General features: G+C 40.5%; 1 protein-coding gene across 1 annotated transcript in view; it reads left to right on the top strand.

Annotated features, from left to right (window-relative positions):
* LOC101844671 (ATP-binding cassette sub-family G member 3) overlaps positions 1-21851 on the top strand; it is a 43783-nt gene that overhangs the window by 8745 nt on the left and 13187 nt on the right. The window contains exons 4-13 of the mRNA XM_021230825.2: positions 285-399; positions 922-1074; positions 3866-4002; positions 8499-8650; positions 9681-9782; positions 11076-11311; positions 13916-13998; positions 14449-14538; positions 15959-16080; positions 17044-17198. Coding sequence (XP_021086484.1) covers positions 285-399; positions 922-1074; positions 3866-4002; positions 8499-8650; positions 9681-9782; positions 11076-11311; positions 13916-13998; positions 14449-14538; positions 15959-16080; positions 17044-17198 — 1345 coding nt within the window. The remainder of the gene's footprint in view (positions 1-284; positions 400-921; positions 1075-3865; positions 4003-8498; positions 8651-9680; positions 9783-11075; positions 11312-13915; positions 13999-14448; positions 14539-15958; positions 16081-17043; positions 17199-21851) is intronic.

Below are 21851 nucleotides of genomic sequence, written 5' to 3'. Positions count from 1 at the left end.
TCTGGGGAAAACAAAGCATTACCAGGCCTAATTTTCAACATACAGAAAGACATTACCTGTTTTAGCACCCAAGGTCAGATAGCAGGAGGGGGCTGGGTGTTCATGTGGATCGTGTCTTTCATTCATAATTCTGGGCTCTATTAGAGCACATAGTGAACAGACTGCTGTGTGTGTTTTTTCAGCTAAACTTTTGACATGAATAATTTTTATTCTGAGTGGCTGAATGGTGATAGCTGTGACTGAAGAGAGATAGTAAACTACACAACATATTTAACCTTCTGTAGGTTACTAAATGTCTTAGCTGCAAGGAAAGATCCCCGTGGATTATCAGGAGATATTTTGATAAATGGAAAACCTCGTCCTGCTAATTTCAAATGTACTTCTGGTTATGTCCCACAAGTAAGTGTTGGTGGGTTTGTAATTTTAGATTTCCTTTGCCTCTGTATGGTCAGATGTTCAGCTTGTATATTTGTGTGATTCCAGTTCATCATATGATACATGTATAGGCACAACTTTCTCTACACCAGCTTTTCCTATTGCCTCATTAGCCCGAGGCTGGAAATATTAAATAGGAAGATGGGGAGAGGTTGGAGTGTGATATCTGTGGTACAGTATTAGTAATTGCAGCTGTGATTCAATTATACAAAGGACTGCTGTTGTCCAACCTTACCCTTCCTCCATCTTTCTCCACTGCTTACATGTTTTCTGCAAAAAATTGCAGGTAGCCATCATCAAAATCCCTGATCTCTACTTGGAAGGCAAATGGAAGGGTGGTGAAAATAGCATCAATGAAACTAGTAACATTGAAAGACTATTATTCAGTAGAGTATTAGATAGAGTATTGTTTGTATGAGGATTAGTTACATTGGTTAGACTGGTTGTCTCCCTGATAACTGTATTTAATTAAAATTCCACTTTAAGAATGACACAGTGATGCACACAATGACTGTGAGAGAGAATGTAGAGTTCTCAGCAGCTCTTCGACTTCCAATGTCTATAACAAGAGATGACAAAAGAAGGAGAATTAATGATGTCCTTAAACTCCTGCATCTGGATAAGAAGTCACATGTCAAGGTATTGTGAAGAAAAATCCTGAAATTCTCAAAGCATAAAAAAAATCCCTGTGTGGATAATGTTTCCTACAATGTGTGTGGTCAAGGTGTCTGTTCTCTGTGTCTATGAGTGAGTGACTTGTTACCTGATGTAAAGAGAAAATTAAGCTGGGAAACCTTCTAGCAATGGTAAAGCCTGGAGTAGAGTGTGATCCGGCAGGAAAAAGTGTTCTTCCCATGGCCACTTCTGTGTGTTCCTTACATAAACCTCCTCTTCCTTGAGTTTTAAACTCAAGTCTCAAGAGAATTTGACAAGGGCTTTCTTCCATTTATTGTCTCTTCCCACACAAGACTTGCTCCTTTGTTGTTTCAGATTATATTTCTGGACCGACATAGGATGTGAGCTGAAGAACTTTGGCTCTGTGTTTCACTCTACATTTATATCCCTGCAGGGTTGTACCTGGCCTCTTTAGCATTTACTTTTACTTGTTTGGTGCCTGTTATTTCCTGTAGTCTTTCTCTCTGTGATTTTATCTCATCCTGTCTGTGGTGGCTAATTTTAACTGTCAAGTTGACCCATTGTAGAATCACACAGAATCACCTAAAAGAGTCTAGAAGGAATTGTAGTCAGGTTGCCTTGTGGCTATCTCTGTATGTGATTGTCTTGATTAAGTTAAGTGATGTGGAAAGACCCAGTCCATCATAGGCCACATCATGCTTTGGGTTTGGGTCCTGGGTGGCATGAGGATGGAGAAAGTGAGTTGAGCACTGTCAGGCATGCATGCATTCATACTCTCTGTGCCCTTGACTGGATGCAACCAGCTCCATCAACTTCCTGCCCTGAGTTCCCTGCAATGGTGGACTATACTTTTGAAATGTGCAGAAATAAAATCCTTTGCTCCTTGTATACTTTTTGTAAGATCATTTTATCTTAGCAACTAGATGGAAACCTAGGATATCCTTATGCCTTCACTCTCCTTATCTTTTGTCAATATTTAATGTCATTTTCTGTGTTAGGTATTAATGATACAGATGAGCAAGAGCCACACCAAATAGACCTAGAGACTCCTATGAGGATTTGTGCAGAATCAGGAGGGATAATAGACAAGATATGAACCACACATATAACTAGTTTCTTACTGACATATTTTAAAAGAATATTATGTAATCCTGAATTCCTGAATACTCTATTTTTCTTAATTTTCAAAAAAGAAAGACATTTGTTTATCTTAACAATTCCCCCACTTAACTAAGATGAACAAATTCTTGATATCTTCAGCCCTGTCAGGATTATAACCATTCACATTCTCCAAATGTTCTTATTTTACGTTGTTTGTAGAATCTCATAGGCACTGTGTTTGTTACATGCTTAGAGATTAGAATATCAAGATTGCTTCCTTTTTCTGTGTCCTCTGAGCCTGTCACATGACAGCAACCCATTGAGAAGATTATGTGTAGATGTCTGCTGAGCAGACAAGTGGGAGTATGGATGAAAATAGTCTCCCCAGACTAGGATTCTCATTGGTATATGTAAAAGGAGTCCTTAATTGGTCTAGATAATTAAAGACTGGAGTCAGATATAGAGGGAAATAATGAGAGATCAAAGTGAGGGAGCAAGCCACAGCACACCTTACCTCCTAAGGATCTCTGCTGAGAAAAGAGTGATTTCCTGTTTGTCCCTGATTATATACTGTTACTGCCCAGCTAGGTCACTTCCTGCCTGTCGATGCAGACCTCCAGACCTCTATGGTCTGCTAGTGGCAGTTTCTGCGCAGCTACATCACTTGCTTCCTATCTGTACAGACCTCCAAACCGCTATGGTTAGCTAGTGGCAAACTTCATTCTCTGATCCCCAGACAGGCTTTATTTATGCAAGAAAGACATCACCACAGATTAACTTCTGTGAAGGCTGCACCTTAGAGACAGTGGGGAAAGATACTGGCTCTTGACTCCCATGATACACCTTGGCAGTCATTTATGAGATGTTTGTCCTGTTGGGAAGAACAATAGAAAAGCTGACATTTACCACAATTTCTATTTTCACTAATGATGGAATTTTGTGTGCTTTGGTTCTGTTTATTAATGTTGGATAATATTTATAATAATACTTTCTTTCTATGTTTAAGAATAACCAGTCATCATCTTAAATTACTTGTTTTAATGGTCAACATATAAAAGTATTTGATACCTTTTTGGAGTCATGAAATGTAATAGATTGCAAAAATTTCAATGTAAGTTTTAAATGATAACTTTCAAAAGAGGCCTCTGTGTGTGTGTCCTTGCACACCCTCATGAATGCTTGTGTGTGTGTGTGTGTGTGTTGTTTTGGGTACTGTGTGTATATTTGTGTAGGTGTGTGTGGTGGGGATACACACACACACACACACACACACACACAGAGAGAGAGAGAGAGAGAGAGAGAGAGAGAGAGAGAGAGAGAGAGAGAGAGAGAGAGAGAGAGAGTTTGTTAGGAGGGTGATAAATGACTATTAAATTGCGAGAGATACTTCATCTTCTCCTGTCCTGTCTTCCTTGTTACTGTGCCAGTCTGGGAGTTTGTCAAACTCATTGTCCTTGAATATGTGACTTGATGAAGAAAAACAGTAATTGTCACAGGCTTCATGTCAACTCTGATCTGAATCTCTTTCTACTCCCTTAGAAAAGAGGAAAGTCCTCCTTCTTATCCCAGATGCCCACACTCTGCTCCTAGGGTATTGATATAATGAAACCTTTTATTTCTAGTACAGGCTAGTTCACCAAATGATAATGACTGTGGTTGTTCCTGTTGATAATGACAGTCATTGGTGCTTTAGCCTAGATCTAAGGAGCTCAAGAAGAGAACCAGTATAGCAATGGAGCTGGTCACCGAGCATCCCATTTTGTTCCTGGATGACCCCACCACTGACTTAGACTTGAGAAATACTATTGATGTCATCTTAGCCCTGAGAAGGTAAGTACCGAACATTAGTTTTATTCACTCAATACCTGGGCACTTGTGTGCATTTTGGTACAGGAGATTCAGAAGTAAGGAACACAATTTCTTCCTTGTTTATTAGAAGGAAATTTCCATTAACAAGGAATACATATTGAGAACAAGGAGAGAAAAGCATAGGGAAAGATGGCTGTGGTGAAGGTAGAGCCCTGCTTTAAATAGTGTGTCCCCATGACACTCAAGCATGTGACAAGTGAACTGGGCGTGAGTGAGTGAGAGCTGAACAGAGTGCTGGGTGGAGGGAAAACTCATTGGTTCTCTGAATAAGCATGTTTGATGTGTCTAGAATATTAGAGAGACAGGGTGGACTTGTTCCCAGTGACTTGAGGAGATTGAAAGTTGCTAGTTAACTGCCAAGGACACTACAGACTGTGTGGTGTTAAATTTCTTACAGTTCTAGATCGGGAAGGCACACATTAATGTATTCACAGGCTGTTTCTCCTGAAGCCCAAGTCACTGATTGTGGATGGTGTCCTCTCCCTCTTCATGTGTCTATGCTCTGATCTCTTAAATGAACACCAGTTACATTAGCACACACTAGTAATCTCATTTAAACTTAATTACCTCTTTAAAGACTCTATCTCCATTATAGCCACATTCCAAGTTCTTAGATGTGAGGTCTTCCACAAAAGAGTCTTTGGAAGAACATAATTCAGCCATCCACATTCACAATTGGAGTGACCAGGGTTGGGTGGGTTGGGTGTAGATTGCCTAGAACACACAGGCCACTGTAAGGACTAAGGTTTTCCTTGGCGGGCATGTGGAAACACTACTTAGTTAGATAAGAGCAATGCATCATGGAGAAGGTTGTACAGTTGTACCATAGGACGTGAAGATGTCAGCAGGAACCTGAGGTGTGGGGGTTCCTTTGCTTTAAAATGGTGGATTCTGGGTAGTTTCAAATATAGAATGAAAAGGATTGTCTGTGGGAATAGCCCTGAGTGTGATGGCTGAGGCATGATTCCTAAGAACTGAGCCCTGAATCTGGGGAAGAATGAAGGAAAATGAATGACATTTTCTTCTCTAAGGAAAGAAGTCTGTGACTGAAGTAGTTATAGAAAAAGTGTAAGGATTTCAAAATATAATAAGAGTTCCAACTGACTAAAGAATTCCAAGAACCATGTAAGGGCTAACTCATTCCCATGACCTACGATCCTGAAAATGGAACTTACTGTACTCTCTTTCTTATCTTCTCTCTGTACTTTGGTTCTGACATCATGGTTCATCTCCCTAAACACTCTGGCCTGTAACTTCATAGTCAAGATCTCTTCATCTTTATACCTCCCCATTGAGGAAGTCAACAACTGGGGACTTGCCACCTTCTACTCTGTAGACTCCCCATGTGTCTCCATTTTCCCTGTCTGTCCCCATTCCTACCTGCTACAAGATACTCTAAGATCAAGTTCTTGCTCAGTTTCCAAAATGGAATGCATCTCTCTATCTCTGTTTCTCATTCATGGCTAGTGTTAGTGCATTGCATGGAGTCATCTTACCTGTGGTTTCTCCTAGTGTTCTGGGAGCAGACTCAGGCTCTGATAAGTTGTGTTCTCCTTCGTTTCCAACACCAGGGAGTGTACCCTCCATGGTAGGAATATTTTCAAAAAAATTTTACATTTATGTATGTATTATTTATTTATTTATGGTGTGTGTGTGTGTGTGTGTGTGTGTGTGTGTGTGTGTGTTTATAGCATTCCTATAGAGGTCAGAGGAAAACTCCAGATACTTGGTTTTCCCCTTCCACCCAGAGGATTTCAGGGACTAAATTGAGGTCTTTAGACTTGGAAGCAAGTTCCTTTGCCTATTGAACGATCTCATTTCCCTGGCTTGAATCTTGATCTTTTAATCATGTAGGCAGTTGTTGGGTTATACGATATGAAACTGCAATTTTCCTTTTGTGGCTTGTTAATATTCTCCATGGAAACCAGTTGGCAGTTGTGCCAATATTCTCCAGTTATCTTGTCTCTAACAACCCGTTTTCACATGCATTAGTAACTTCTGTTCTTGTGTTAGTTTCTTCAGAAGCTAACATGACCTTCTGTGTGGAAATGTTTATCTTCTAAGTTCCTATTTTATACAATGGCCTATAATAGTATTCCTCATTATTCTAAGTATTTAATCAATCGCAGTTTTGAACAAAGAAGTCCCTTAACTGAGAGGTTTACTATGTTTTTATTTGATCTGTTAGGAAATCCATACAATGTATTTCAATCCTTTCCTTGGAAATGGTTTCATGTATTTAAATAAAATCTTTGACAAGAGCAGGAGAGACGGATTAACAGTTAAGAACACTGGTTGTTATTCCAGAGGACTCAGGTTCCATTCCCAGCATCCACATGGTGACTCACAACCATCTGGAACTACAGCTCTAGGGAATCTTGTGCAGTCTTCTTGCATCCACATATCTCAAGGACACAGGATATGCAGACATCCATTCAGACAAAAAACACTGGAACTAAATACATATTTTTTAAATGTTAACAAGGATCCATATATTTTAAAACAAATTTTTACTTTCATGTAAAAAAAATCTTCCATTCCTGTAGGTTTTTGTAGGTCTGATTCTGTCTGTAGGTGTGATCCCATAGGTGTGAGTCTGACACTGCTATGTATTCCAAACTAAATTATGTGGGAGGAGATACTGAAGCCGCAGACCTCGACAAGGTCTAGACCTTACTTTGAGGAAGGCTCTTGCCATGTCTTCTCTCTGCTCTGAACCTTTGCAAGCTCTCTCCTAACATCCACCTAATGTTCCAGCTTCTGACAGGACTTTTCCTGCACCTAAGCTGCTCTTCCGACAATCTCTTTCTATATTAATTTTGCATCTCTTATTTCTCTCTCCCTCCTTCCTTTTAGTATCTACATCTCTCTTCTTCCCTGTCTCCCCTTCTCCCCACTTTCTCCCTTTCTCAAACACATTCAGGCACACACAGTCCTTGCTGTGTAGCAGTGAGCTCTCATAGTTTCTTGGATAGACATTTTAGTTCACACTGTGTACAAATGGTTCTTTCTCCTCTTAGCACTCTGTTTTACCTTCAGTTGGTGTTGCCGGTCTATTTTGCTTACAAGAAATCCTTGTCTGTTTCTGCTCCTCCCGTATTGACATCACTGCCTGGCCTGATTGTCTGTGAGGCAGTCAGCCTTTGCACACCCTGACACCTCGTAGTATAGGCTTTTGAGATGCTTTTCTTGAAGTTTCATGTTTTGTTTTCTTTTGTTTTCATTTTACTGTGTAGCCCAGGCTGATCTCAGTTTCTTGCCTCTGACTGCTAAATGCTAGGATTCCAGGTGTGCGCTACACATCAGTTTCTCATTCTTTTTTCCTTTCCTTCCTCTATCTCCCTCCTACTGTCTTCTCTCTACCTTCCTTCCCATCTTAATTGCTCCTTCCCTCCCTTTCAAACTCTCCCTTTCTTTCATTCTTTCGGTTTGTCTTTTTGAAACAGGGTCTCATGAAACCCAGGTGGGCCTTGAACTCCTCATCCTTCCAAGTGCTAGGATATTACAGATATGCCACCATATCCAGTTTTTGTAAAATATTTTCATAGCATGTTTAAATACTGTTTTTGATATTGGTTCTCCTAACGGCAGATGTGACATCCTGAAATGGTAGTTGAACTTATTTTTTCCTATCATGGAATTAAACCAATGATGAAATCCCAGGCTATCCCCTCACTAACTGTGACCCCCTTGGTCTTTTGCTTGACATTTTAAGCCCTATCAACACAGAGGTGAAATTATATTAGAATTGCCTCATGCCGATATTGTGAAGATTGAAATGAGGTTCTTACTGAAGTGTTTAGCAGGGAGAGCGAGGCTAGGAATGTAAATCACATTTTGAGAATAGTGAAAATCACTTCCTGAAGAGGCAGAAAGTAAATGATTAGAGAAAATTGTGCACACAGTAATAGTTGTAATATTTGCTCTGTCATTGGTCCTCAATCTTGAGTGAACCTGTCCATCACCTGGGCTGCCTGTTCATGATATGGACTCCTTGAACTGACTCCCAGATATTCCCACTTAGTGTCTAGAAGACAGCCAAGGATTTTCATTGTCAGTAACACTCAAGTGGACCCTGGACTACTGACACTCCACCTGTTGGAAGTCATAATCTTTCATTCATTTACTTATTTATTTTTTATTTTTCAAGACAGAATTTCTCTTTGTATCTTTGTAGACCATACTGGCCTCAGAGTCTGATATTTGCCTGTCTCTGCCTCCCAAGTGCTGGGACTAAAGGCTTGGGCCACCACAGCTTAGTTTATCTAGTCCAAATCTTTTAAATAAAAGCTTTAGTTTATTTCCTATGGAGTGCATAATACAAGTGATATATGTTTCTAAGGAAAATTCAAGCTGAAGTGGGAACAAAGAGTATAACTTCAGGAATAAAACATGTTGTTGAAAATTTCAAGGTTCCTCTGTCCACTGACTTATGGCTTTTCCCTCTTTAAACTTAGGATGTCTATGATGGGACGGACAATCATCTTCTCCATCAATCAGCCCCCATGCTCCATCTTCAGCTATTTTGATAGTCTCACCTTAGTGGCCTCAGGAAAAGTCATGTTTCACGGCCCTGCACAGGAGGCTTTGGAGCCCTTCATATCGGAAGGTATGGCTGGCTTTTGCTGTGAGAGCTTCTTCATTCACCTTTCACGGGATCTGGGAGGAGAACAGGGGTTCTCAGGAATGTGCCTTGATCCTCCTGCAGACATGCAGTGTGTTGGTTTCTCCGTTTCAGATACCTTTGGTTAATGTGGTAACAGGATAATGTTAGTTGTGAGGCATGGGCTTGTTGTTCAGGCCTCTCTTCTTTCTCCCGTTCTGTGTCACCTGTGTCACAGTATTTTACTGAGCCACTTGTTCTGCTTCCTGGTCAGGTGACCCTCTTGATTAACATGTGGGCACCAGGCTCAGTTATTCCTCATGGAAGAACTTTGGAGAGGCCCAGTGCTTTCGTGTTCTTGCTCACATAGCAGATGGTGGTTTTCAGTTTTCCCTTAGTGTGATCTGACTGAGGAGATGGAGATATCATGTAACTTAGCAGTAAGTTTGCATTTCCCAGTTAGGCTGTGATGGAGGCTATAATAGTGGATCAAGACTGGCTTTTGTGACTCCTGTTTTTGTCTGCCTGATTTGTTCAGAATAAGATTCAATGACAGCAGACTTTTTAGTCCTTCATGCCATCAGTTTTATCTGAAATATGAGTAGATTTATGGATGATTCCTTTGACTCTAAATATAGATTTAAATATTTGCTGTCTGTAACTTTTTATTTGTTTTTGATTAATCTTTGTCAGTAAAAATTGTGTAAACATTTGTGATTTTTTTGAGTCCTATAAAAATGTAGGTCACATTCAAATCACTTTCATAGAAAGAGTTCACATATGAATATATAACATACACATAAACATACATATGTATTCATAAATGTGTAAATACATATATTATATATATATTAGACTGGGAATCAGATATTTTAAATGGTATGAGAGTATATATAATAGGAAAGGATAGATTAGTGGAGGAAGGGATGAAAGGAGGAAGAAGTTGCTAGATTCTGTAGAAGTTGTCTCCCCTCCCCTTTCCCAGTCTCTGAAAGAGGGTCCTCAGGTTTGTGTTCATGACCTATCTTCTTTGTAGGTTTCGACTATGTTTTCCATAACCACCCTGGACACTTCTTCCTAGACATTACTACTGGAGATTTCTCTGCTATATTAGGCATAGAGGGAGATGACCAAGAAGGTATGTGAGTCTTCTAGAGTCAGAATTTTGCCTAACTGATTTCATAAAAACACAACTGTGGTTCATTAGAATAGAGCTTTTTTATGTTAGCTCAGTGTCCTCAAATTAGATAATAGCCATGTTATCTGTGCTTTGTGTTTTTTATATAACTTATGAAAGTAAATGTACTCACTGTTTGTCCTATTGTTCTTTATATTGCTTTAGATAGTTTGCTTATTGTAGCTAGACTGGCCTTGAATGTGTGTCCCTTCTCACCCATATCTCAAGTACAGGTATTATAGGGTAAATTGTCTAATTTCATGTCAATTTGGCACAAGCTAAAGTCTTGAGAGGAGGGAACCTCTGTTAAAGTAATACTTCCATGAAATTGGGCTGTCAGCAAGCCTGTAGGGCATTTTCTTGATTAATGATAGATGGGGAAGGGCCCAGCCCATTGTGTGAAGATCTGTCCCTGGGCTGGTGCTCCTGGTTTCTACAAGAAAATGGGAAGAGCAGGCCATAGGGAGCAAGTCATATAAGCAGCAACATCCATGGCTCTTTATCAGCTCCTGCCTCCAGGTTCCTGTCCTGTGTGAGTTCCTGTCCTGACTTCCTTCAGTGATGCACCACCATGCTTTTGTTCATGGTGGTCCATGACAGCAGTAAAAATTCTAACTAAGACACAGGGCTGTGTCACCTTGCCTGGATTTGTCTATAACATTTTTTAAACAAGGTACTTGGAAGTTTGTGTATTTACATATACATTTGTATATACATTCACTTGAAGCAGATAGCAGAGAGCAGACTTTTATGTTAAGAAGTATAGATGCTTCAGGTAAAGATGACTTTGTTAAGAATCAGGGTTGGGAAAAGGCCATTCAGTTAGCTGTGTCCCTGGGATGTCAGTAGTCATGTCACTTAGGGACAGTTCCAATCTGTGAGGAAATTATCCACGAATAATTTTAGAAGACTCGAATATAGTGGGTTGAAGATGAAGCTCGGCCTGTGGATTGCTTGCCTAGCACGCACAAAACTTTGAGTCTGGTTCTGAAAATTGCGTGACTGGGTGTGAAGGTGCATGCCTGTAATGGCAGAGCTTGAGACAAAAACAGGAGGACCTGAAGAAGTTTAAGGTCATCCTTGGATTCATAGCAACTTTGAGGCCAGTCTAGGGTATATGAGACTGTCTTACAGAAAAAATGATACATAATTTATATGTTATTCATGACAAGTGTCTCAGAAAAATCAGTTAAATTATTATTTAACTGTTTCTTGTCTTTATCCATTTTTATCCTAAAACCAACAAATATGAAGAGATTTCTGAGAAACAGCAACAAGTCACAAAAAAATTAGCCAATATGTATGCCCAGTCCTCCTTATACAGCAGAATAAGAACTGAACTGGATCTACTCTTGGGGGAACAGAAGGATGGTAGGAGCCCAGCCTTGGAGAAGATCACATGTGTCACCCCTTTCTGGCAGCAGCTATGGTGGATCATCTGTCGTTCCTTCAAAACTTTACTGGGCTTTTCATGGGTCACTATCATTCAGGTAATGTGATGAGTTATTTTAATTGTATTGTCGAAAACTCCATTGGGAGCAATTTGACTCTGAGTGAGTCTACTTCAGGGTCACACTCATCTTCTACTCCCTTCCATGTATTTGTCCATTCCTTTCTACTTGGCATTTAGAAATATTCAATAAAGCACGTAGAACCCAATTTACTTTATACTTTTAGAAAATGTTTTTATGGATTGACTTTATTTTAAAAAAACTATAATGACAAATCCAAGTAGGATATTTAATTCAGGGAGTGCAAATGATAATTCAGTACACCTTGGAGTTACTCACATCTGTCTACTTTAATTCACTTGTGTAGCCTACAACTTCAAGTACAGGGCTGAGTAAAGGAGGAAAAGGCTTTTTTTTTCCAGATGCAACTTTTCCTGTGAGTGGATGGACAGTAACAGGATAAAGAGATGAAATTGTAGTGTATCAGATGGGAGAATGGACTTGGAGAAAGTTAAAATAGAGAGGGGTGGAGATATCTGGAGAGGGGAAAGAAGGTTGATCTATAGTTGAAATCATAAGATAAGGAAATTAAGCTATTGAAAAGCTCTGAGGGAGCCTGTCCATCTACTGCCTGAGAGATGAATCTGCCATGGGAGGCTCTCCCCTTATTGGAGTCTAATGTGTGAAAGCAGTAGCTACTAAAAAAAGTTCAGTTCACACACAAAAACTAACTGGACTGATGTTCACACTCCCCTGGGAATTAGGAGGAGGTGACTTTCTACCTCTCTTTAAACTGGTTCTGTAACAAGGATCATCATGTCTGTTATTTTAACTGAATATCACACAGAAATGAAGCTCATTGAGCCATCACTTATTTATTTATTTTTATTCATGATGTTGATGATTCTACTGTGTTAGTTACTGATCCTGGGGCCTTGGCCACTAGAGGGCAAACACTCTACCCTGGACCTACATCCCTGGCCCTGTCCAACCAGAGTTTGAAGTCAGTTCTGCTGTTAGTGTGTTGTTATTTTATTCTCAGGCATTGAGTTTCTGTTGAATACTGAAAGGTCGTGTGTTGTTGGCTGTAATGAAACACTGTTCCCTGAGTGTATGTGAATATTCTTTCCATTTGAGTTATACTGTCTGTTGCTCCAAATACTATGGTCTTTCTTCTTGTACTCTATACCATAAAAGGAGTATTTTTATGTCTGATTTCTTTGACAACCAAAGATTTGACATGATTTGTAAACAGGTGAGTTTCACTCGTCAAAATGAGTTATTCATTTTATTCAACAGTGAACAGTATCATGAAGGAAAAAGTGTGTGTGTTAGCAATGCTAGGAATTGTGAAATATTTTTAAATTAATTATTTGTTTATTGTATGTTGGTGTTTGCCTGCATGTGTAACTACCTATCATATGAATGCCCATGGAGGTGAGAAAAAGGCATTAGATCCTCTGGATCTGGAGTTACAGGAGATTGTTAAGGGGTATTGGGGTGCTAGGAACTGAATTCCAGGTCCTCTGCAAGAACAAGTGTTCGTAACTGCTGAGCCTTATCTCCAAGCCCCGGGATTTTGGTTTCCAAATTATCAAGTTAAATGGTAGGATGCTTTCCTTAGGTAATAATATTCTAAACATTATCAGAGGAATAATAGAATCTTTCAAATCAGTTACTGCATCATGTAGCCTTATACCTCTGGCAAGTGATGCACCCTTTAAAGCCATTTCAACCCCAAACCAAAGTGGTGTAGACTCCATATAATTGTCTGCACAGATTGAGTCAATAGAGGTAGATGAGAGGCTAGAGCATTTGGCAGCTTAGATGAGACTTGAGCACAGGCTGCTCATGCTGAGGTTGATGGAGCAGCAGTGACAGATGATGGGCAATGGAAGCATCGAGCCACCCAGAGGACGCTGTGTGAATACTTTGGTGACAGCAATATAGCAACAGTGTCCCTTCCCACACAGGCACAGATTTCCAGATGTGACACAGGTGAGGACCAACTGACCTCTTCTTAGCACACAAAATCCCCTTGCTAGGAACTGTATTGCCGTTCATTTTTAATTTGATATTTGGTTTGCACTTCAGGGGATCAGCATCTCCTGTATATTGTTCAGGATCCTGCCCCTGAGCTGTCCTCCAAGCCTGGGGTGTATTTGTTTCTAACTATAAGAGTGTAGAGAATCTGAATTCTTTTCAGCCACTTGAAGTAGAAAGCTGCCCATGCTTGCTGGCACAAGAGTTGAGAGATCTCAGTTTAGGTGAACACTTTTTGTCACAAACGTTGCTGTGTCCCCTAAACTCCCTGGTACCTGTGTTCTCTTCCCCCCTGTGTCATTGGGGTTTCAGTACCCGACCTGAGTCCTTCCTAGTGGACTCTGGGAGAAGTCTTAGCTTTTCCAGGGTCTGTCCTGTCAGAGCCTCTGATTTCAGGTACATTAATTCTCAGTTATACAACCCACGTAGTCTATTGACATGTGTGTTTTATGTTCTTCCAGGGACTCTGTCAAAATATAGTGTTTATCTCCCTGGAGAAATATGATTACAAAACCGTATGTGTTAAAATAATGGACAATGTGTAAAATAATTTATACTCCTAATGGAAATGTTTTTTTATCCCCTGTATTGTTTCAAAAGGCAATTATCGCAGTCATGGTGGCCATATTTGTGGGTACCACTTTCCGTTTCCTAAAAAATGATTGTATGGAAGCCCAGAGGAGGTAAGCACATGATAAAATGCTGTTACTTTGTTGAAGCTGTATAAATCCATTAAGAATTAGAATTTATGACAAGAACTTTATCATATGATAGAATGTGTTGATACCTTGAAGGCTGAGTGGAAGAACTCACTCTTTCATATATGTATGTAGATACTATGAATCTATACACACCACACATTTCACATTTTACCAGTTGTAGTGTAGGGAGGACCTTTAATCCCAGCACTCCGGAGGCAGAGGCAGGCATATCTCTGTGAGTTCAAGGCCAGCCTGGACTACAAAGCTACACAGGGAAACTCTGTCTTGAAAAAAACAAACAAACAATAAAAACAAAAAACAAAAGACTAGATCTGTGTAATATGATTCAATCTACAAAACCAACATGTGTTGCAAAGAAACCATCCTAATGTTGACCTTACTGTTGCTTTTGCCTCCAATCTTCCACGGCAGAGCCACCCTGTTATTCTTGCTCACAGCCCATGAATGTATCACAAGCTGTTTTGCCTTGGAGCTCTTCGTGACTGACAGGGATCATTTTCTGTGAGTAGACCCTGCCCCAGGAGCAGGCATCAGGGACTGATGATCAAGCTGATTATGCTCATAGTTGGGTCTAGAATGGTATCTCATGAATTGCCAGTCACTCCCCCTTTTCTTACTTATTTAGTTGAAAATAAACAAATTATGAAATTTTGTGTTTATCATTTAGTGTCATGATTTTTTGAAGTATGTAAAGAGATTGCTGATATTAATGAAACCTGGATGGGAAATCAGGAGCAGAGATGTCTACTGCTCAGAGAAAGTTTCAAATTTGGGGTGTGGTCACCAGATCTCAGTGTTGCAGACAACACAGCAGGAGGGGACTGAAAAATCACAGGAAATTAGTGACTCCCACAAAGATGTCAGGGGTTTCATAGAGCTTCCGTGTAGTGGGTTCAGCAACACATTGGAGCTGGAGAGGTACAGCTGTGTGTAATAATGAGAGCATGCACAGCCTGGGGATGGAGGGGTGGGAAGAGCCAGACAGCAGCTGTGTAGAAAGAGCTGTTCATCTCCTGTGTTTTTCACACATGGAAGAACCTTTGCCCAGTGGTCTGTGCTTAGGATTCACTGCTCACAAAGATGGCCAAGATTGCCCCAAGTACATACCAAGGAGAGGAGACATCAGAGAGGAGGTGAGGGCCTCACTCTGTTGATAGAGCAGATGCTTTGTGTGCATGAAACCCTGTGTTAGATTCACAGTACCACATACCTGAGCATGGATTTATGGGGATGGGATAGAGGCAGGAGAATGGTCATTCTTGGATACATATGAAATTTAAGCCCAGCAGGCACTGGTAATCCTGTATATATAAAAAAATCACTTACAATGAACTCACTGGAAGGGGAAGAGCTTGGGATTCAGAAGGAACAGGAAGGGAAAGGATTAGGTTTGGTCTCTGGTAAAGATTTATGGTTGTAAAAGAGACTATGGAAAGAATACATCCGTCCTAAAGTGAGAGTAGCCAAAGAGAAGGATGTAGTGTCCTGAAGCTGCTCTGTGACCTCAGAGTGACAGTGTCACCTTCTTCATAAGAACTAGAAGGAGACAAGTCTCCATGACCACTGTCTGAGGTGAGGTAAGAATGAGCTTCTCCTCAGGGAGCCAGCTTCAGAGGAGGAGAGACTCTGAGGAAAGTGGGCTCATCAGACTGTTCCCTGGAGGGGCTCTTGTGTGCCCAGGGGGGACAAAAGAGGGGAGCGTTCTCTGATAGGTAGAATCAAAATGGCAATGTCATAAGGATGATGGCCTAGAGTAGCTGGTCCCTAAGATGGGGACCTGTACAGGAGTCAGCCTGGAGTACAGGGGACACTGTCCTCTTAGGCTCCCTGCCCTGTGGTAGCAGAAGTCAGTGTAGCCAGCATCTCACCTGTGCCTTCTGGACTAATCTAACAATCTATAACCTGGTCTTTGTCTCTGTAGACATGAGCATACTAGTGGATACTACAGAGTGCCATCATATTTCTTTGGGAAATTGCTGGCTGATCTGGTACCCAGAAGGTTATTGCAAAGTATATTCACTGTTACAGTACTCAGCATAGCAGGTAAGTGACAAAGCAAGAGAATGCATCTTTACTCTTGGGGAAGTATGTTTTGGTTTGTACAACTGTGGCAAGCCTAAAGTAGAGAAGCATGAGTAGAAAAACCATGTCTCCACCAGGTACCATCCAACACAAGTGTTCAGTGAGAGAAAAGTCTCAAAGACCTGTTCACAAATACTACAAATGCTGTTTGTGAAACTGTGATTTAATTACGAGATTCTGTGTAGTATAATAACTGAACAAATAACATACACTTGGGACAGTGCCAATGGAGCAAAGTCAATTATTACATATACATCCATGTACATTTTACGTGCTTACTGGCTTGCTCCTTATGGCTTCCTCAGACTGCATTCTTATAGAACCCAGACCACCAGGCTAGGGACAGCATCATCCACAGTTGTCTAAGACTGCCCACATGAATCATTCCTCATGGAAATGCTAAAACACTCTTGCCTAAGGACCAATCTAATGGAGGCATTTTTCTTAATGAGGTTGACTCTTCCCATAAGATCCTAACGTTTGTTATACTGACAAAAACCTACCAGTACAATCCTAATTCCAAGTTCATTACTATTTTAATTGTATAAACACAGGGAATGTGGACATGTGCATGTTCTACTGCTGATTTCTCCTATAAGAGAATGCAGTAAAATTTTATTCAGTTGTGTTGCCTGTAGCTCTCCATGCCAGCTTATGTATAGAGGAGAACAGGTAGTATAAGGAAGGTAATATTGTGGCAAGTACAAAAATAAAACTATATTATATGGCTAGAAAAAGACTCATTGGTTAGGAGCAAGTACTGCTCCTTTAAAGCCCCCAAATTTGGTTCCAGCATCCACATTATCAAGTAGCAGATGAAGGCCCAGAGAGTTGGGTGACTGGTCTTGTTGGTTATTAAAATATTATCTGAAGTATGTACAATTCCCTTGACTTAAGAACCGACTCCACTTTTCTCTTTCTAAGGAATCATAACAGATGTGAAGGGATTCTTCACTATGTTGTTTACCATCATGATGTTGGCTTATTCTGCCAGCTCCCTGCCACTGTCTATAAGAGCAGGGAAGAATGCAGTGGCTGTGCCAACACTACTTGTGATGTTCTACTTTGTGTCCATGCTGGTGAGTGTGAACTGTGTTTTTCTGAGAGGAAAATTTCCTTGAGTTCCGTCTTGAACATGTAAATACTTGACACATCAGTACTTAGGACATGAGGCCTTATGCTAAAGCTTATTATGGTCTGTAGGAGAGAAGGAACAGGCTTTCTTACCAGGCTTTGTGGCCACTGCTCTGATGTCAGTTGGATGAGTGAGAAAACAAAGAATGGCCCAAGAAAAAAAAAAGAAAGAAAACTTTCTTGGCTGGACAAGTACATGTGTCCCAAGTTGTCCTCTTTGTATCATTTAGGCAGCCTTTAATATTAACTTTCAAAAGGAAACTAACAATACCTCATTACCTAAAGGACATACATAGTATTGATAGAGTTCACTTTATTTTTACTTTTGATAAGTGTGCTTATACAGCTGATGTGGATAACTGAATACTTGGATAAACTGTACAGCATGTGCCCAAGGAGTGATCTCTATGCCTGTGCTGCAGGATGCCCCCAGGCTCAAGTATCATTTTCCTTTGAGTGGGTTAGGGTTAGGGTTAGGGTTAGGGTTAGGGTTAGGGTTAGGGTTAGGATTAGGGTTAGGGTTAGGCACGTTGATGACCTCTGTATGAGAGGAGAACACATGGGGTGGTAAAGTGTGACAGAATTTGTTGCTCTAGATTCCAGATATGCAGACAGGCCCACTGAAAGCCTCTTATCAGTAGAGGAGATGAATCATTCTTCACATAACAGGGAGATAGGTTCTCTCAAAAATGGTGGTGACACCTCCAAAGGTTGATAATGCCTATAGATGTTATGTTATTCAGAATTGTTCTGCTAATCAGAGTGTTTTGTATTTCCATGCAAAATTTAGTATTTTTTAATTTAAATGAATTGTATTATCATTTTGATGGGAATTGCATTGAATCTGTTGATTGCTTTTGATAGGATGGATATTTTCATATTTATCCCACAATCTATAAGCATGGAAGGTCTGTCTATCATCTAGTATCTTCAGTTTATTTTCAGCATCCTAAAGCTTTTGTTATTCAAGTATTTCATTTGTTTATATTTACTTCAAGGTCTCCCATCCTCCTCCCCTTTTGATATTTTTGTAAATGAGTTTGTTACCCTAATTTCTTGTATACTATGTTTGTAATTTGTACTTGGTGAAAATGTGTGTCATGGTGTTTTATCACAGCCACAGGAAAGAAACTATGATAACAGGTTATTGTATAAAGTTTCTATGTGGGACCCTATGAAGCCAACTGTTGTGTTTTCTGTATAAACATTTGGTCAGGTGCAGTCTGAATGCATGCACACATAGTCACTGTTTCACATATTCTAGTGTGCTTAAGAGAAGATAGGACAAGTTCATTGTGAACTCCAGAGCTGTCCCTTGTCCATCCCCATCAGTGATTTTTTTGCATCTCTGTTGAGGTTCTGTGGAATTTTTGTTGTTTGTTTAAATTTTATTTATTTTATTTAAATTAGAAACATGTTGGTGTTACAAGTCAATCCTAGTTCCTTCTCCCTCACCTCCTCACCTGCCCTCCCCTACCGGCCCCTATTCTATTCCCTTTCTGCTCCCCAGATAGGGTGAGGCCTTCCATGGGGGATATTCAAAGTCTGTCATATCATTTGTAGTAGGGCCTTGGCCCTCCCCCTTACGTCTATGCAGAGAGAGTATTCCTCTATGAGGAGTAGGCTCCCAAAGTCCATTCCAGTTATAGGGATAAATACTGATCTACTACCAGATGCCCCATAGATTGCCCAGACCTTACTGACATCCATGTTCAGGGGGTCTGGAACAGTCCTATGCTGGTTTCCCAGCTGTCAGTCTGGGTCCACCAGCTCCCCCTTGTTCAGGTCAGCCTTTTCTGTAGGTCTCTCCGGCCTTGTTTTGACCATTTTGCTCCTCAAACCTCCCTCTCTGCAACTGGATTGCAGGAGTTCAGTTCAGTGTTTAGCTATGGGGGTCTGCTTCTGCTTCCATCAGCTACTGGATGAGGGCTATAGGATGGCATGTAAGGTAATCATCAAGCTCTTTATCAGAGGAGGGCATTTAAGGTAGCCTCTCCACTATTGCTTAGATTGTTAGTTGAGGTCATCCTTGTAGATCTCTGGACATCTCCCTAGTGCCAGATTTCTCTTTAAACCTATAATAGCTCCCTCTATTATGATATCTCCTTTCTTGCCTTCTCTATTCTTCCCGACTCAATTCTACTGCTCCCTCATGTCCTCTTCGCCTTCCTCTTTTCCCCTTCTCTTTCTCCTAACTACCTCTCCCCTCCTCCATGCTCCCAATCAGCTCAGGAGATCTTGTCCCTTTACCCTTCTCCAGAGGGCCATTTATGTCTCTCTTAGGATCCTCCTTATTTCCTAGATTCTCTGCCTGTGTTGATTGTAGACTGATACTCCTTTGCTCTATGTCTAAAATCTATATGTGAGTGAGTACATGCCATGTTTGTCTTTTTGTGACTGGGTTACTTCACTCAGGATGGTTTGTTCTAGTGCCATCCATTTGCTTGCAAATTTCAAGATTCCATTTTCTTTTCCACAGATAATACTCCATTGTGTAAATGCACCACATTTTCTCCATCCATTCTTCAGTTGAGTGGCATCTAGGTTGCTTCCAGGTTCTGGCTATTACAAATAATGCTGCTATGAACATAGTTGAACAGATGTCCTTGATGTATGAATGTGCATATTTTGGGTATATGCCTAAGAGTGGAATTGCTGGATCTTGTGGTAGACTGAGTCCCATTTTCCTGAGGAATCTCCATACTGATTTCCAAAGTGGCTGTACAAGTTGGCACTCCCTCTAATAGTGGAGGAATGTTCCCCTTTCTCCACATCCTCTCCAGAATAAATTGTCATTGGTGTTTTTGATGTTTGCCATTCTGGCAGGTGTAAGAAGGTATCTCAGAGTTGTTTTGATTTGTATTTCCCTGGTGGCTAATGATATTGAGTGCTTTCTTAAGTGTCTTTCAGCCATTCTAGATTGCTCTATTGAGAATTCTCTATTTAGTTCTGTACCCCACTTTTTAATTGGATCATTTGGTGTTTCAGTGATTAGCTTCTTGAGTTCTTTGTATATTTTGGAGACCAACCTTCTCTCACATGTGGGGTTGGAGAATATCTTTTCCGATTCTGTGGACTGTCATCTTGTCTTGTTGACTGTGTCCTTACAGAAGCTTCTCAGTTTCAGGAGGTCCCATTTATTAATTGTCAATCCCAGTGTCTGTGCTACTGGTGTTATATTCAGAAAGTGGTCTCCTGTACCAATTCATTCGAGGGTACCTCCTACTTTCTCTTCTAAGAGGTTCAGTGAGGCTGGATCAATGTTGATCCATTTGGACTTACGTTTTGTGTATGGTGATAGATATGGATCTATGTGCAGTCTTTTACATGCCAGCATCCAGTTATTTGGCAGATTTTAAATGGGGATTTGGTACTTTTTGTGTTGTTCTTCACCACATTGTGTTGTTTATCAGTTCTAGGCTTGAACTTGTCTGAAGGTGGTATTTTAATTGAATCCAAAATTACTCCTAATATCATGAAGAGAGAGTCAAAACTCATAAGCAACAAGACTTATTGATCCTTGAAAGTAGAAGTGGATATGTGATGTTCAGTGTTTGTCCTACTTACAGTTTCTATTACTGTGATGAAATATCATGACTATAAAGCAAGTTGGGAAGAAAATGGTTTCTCTGGCTTACACTTTCATATCACTGCTCACCACTGAAGGGAGTCAGAATAGGAACACTGACAGGCAGGAACCTGGAGGCAGGAGCTGATGCAGAGACCATGGAGGGTGACACTTACTGGCTTGTTTTGGTGTCTTCTAGAACACACACAATTGGTCTGGGCCTTGTCACCTCAATTGCTAATTAAGAAAATGTCCCACTGCCCTCCTCTACATGATCTTATAGAGACATTTTTTTAGTTTAATTGTACTTAGTTAACATTTTTATTTATATGGACCTCAGGTTCCTCTCTGTCTGGTCTGCCTGTTCCCTCTCCCTAACTCCCATCCACCCTCCCCCTTCATCAACTCCTCCTCACTCTCCATTCAGTATCGCGGTAATCGAGGCTATATAGGGAAAAACAATATATTTATTTATCAGGGAGAGAGAGAGTCGCACATACCAGGAGTTAGAAGCGTGGCTGGCTTCCAGGAGAAAAAGAGGGAGGCCCCTTTTCCTTTCACTACCTTTTATCTCTACCTTGACCCCGCCCTGTTGGGCGGGTAGCTTTGTGGGGTTCACTCCTACAATTCCCCTTTTAGTCTAAATAGAAGATTTAAATTTGATACAAACTCAAACATATACAACATATATACATAGAGGGTGATAATTAAGTTATAATCTACTTATCCTAAACTAAACATATCCATTCCACCTAAATTCTAAACTTATCCGAAAGGGATGCCTAAGTCTGAACACCTCCTTCCGGTTCCAACCCTAAATAATTGCAAATTACACTAACAGGGGTAAACTATCCTTTTATGTCAATAGTAGGGAGAGGGGACGTGGAATTCTCAAAGTTACTTCCTGCTGAAGTGGGACGATGACAATCATGGGGACCTGTGGGAAAAGATTGTTAGTATAACAAGAGTCTTAAATAGGTCGTTTTGTAGGAGAGGCTTGACTGAAGTTCCGGATTAGATTTATGATTTT

Source organism: Mesocricetus auratus, unplaced genomic scaffold (genome assembly GCF_017639785.1).
Source record: "Mesocricetus auratus isolate SY011 unplaced genomic scaffold, BCM_Maur_2.0 Super-Scaffold_100006, whole genome shotgun sequence".
NCBI classification, from domain to species: Eukaryota; Metazoa; Chordata; class Mammalia; order Rodentia; family Cricetidae; genus Mesocricetus; species Mesocricetus auratus.
Note: the sequence above shows the minus strand (reverse complement) of the source record. Positions and strands in the feature narration are given on the sequence as shown.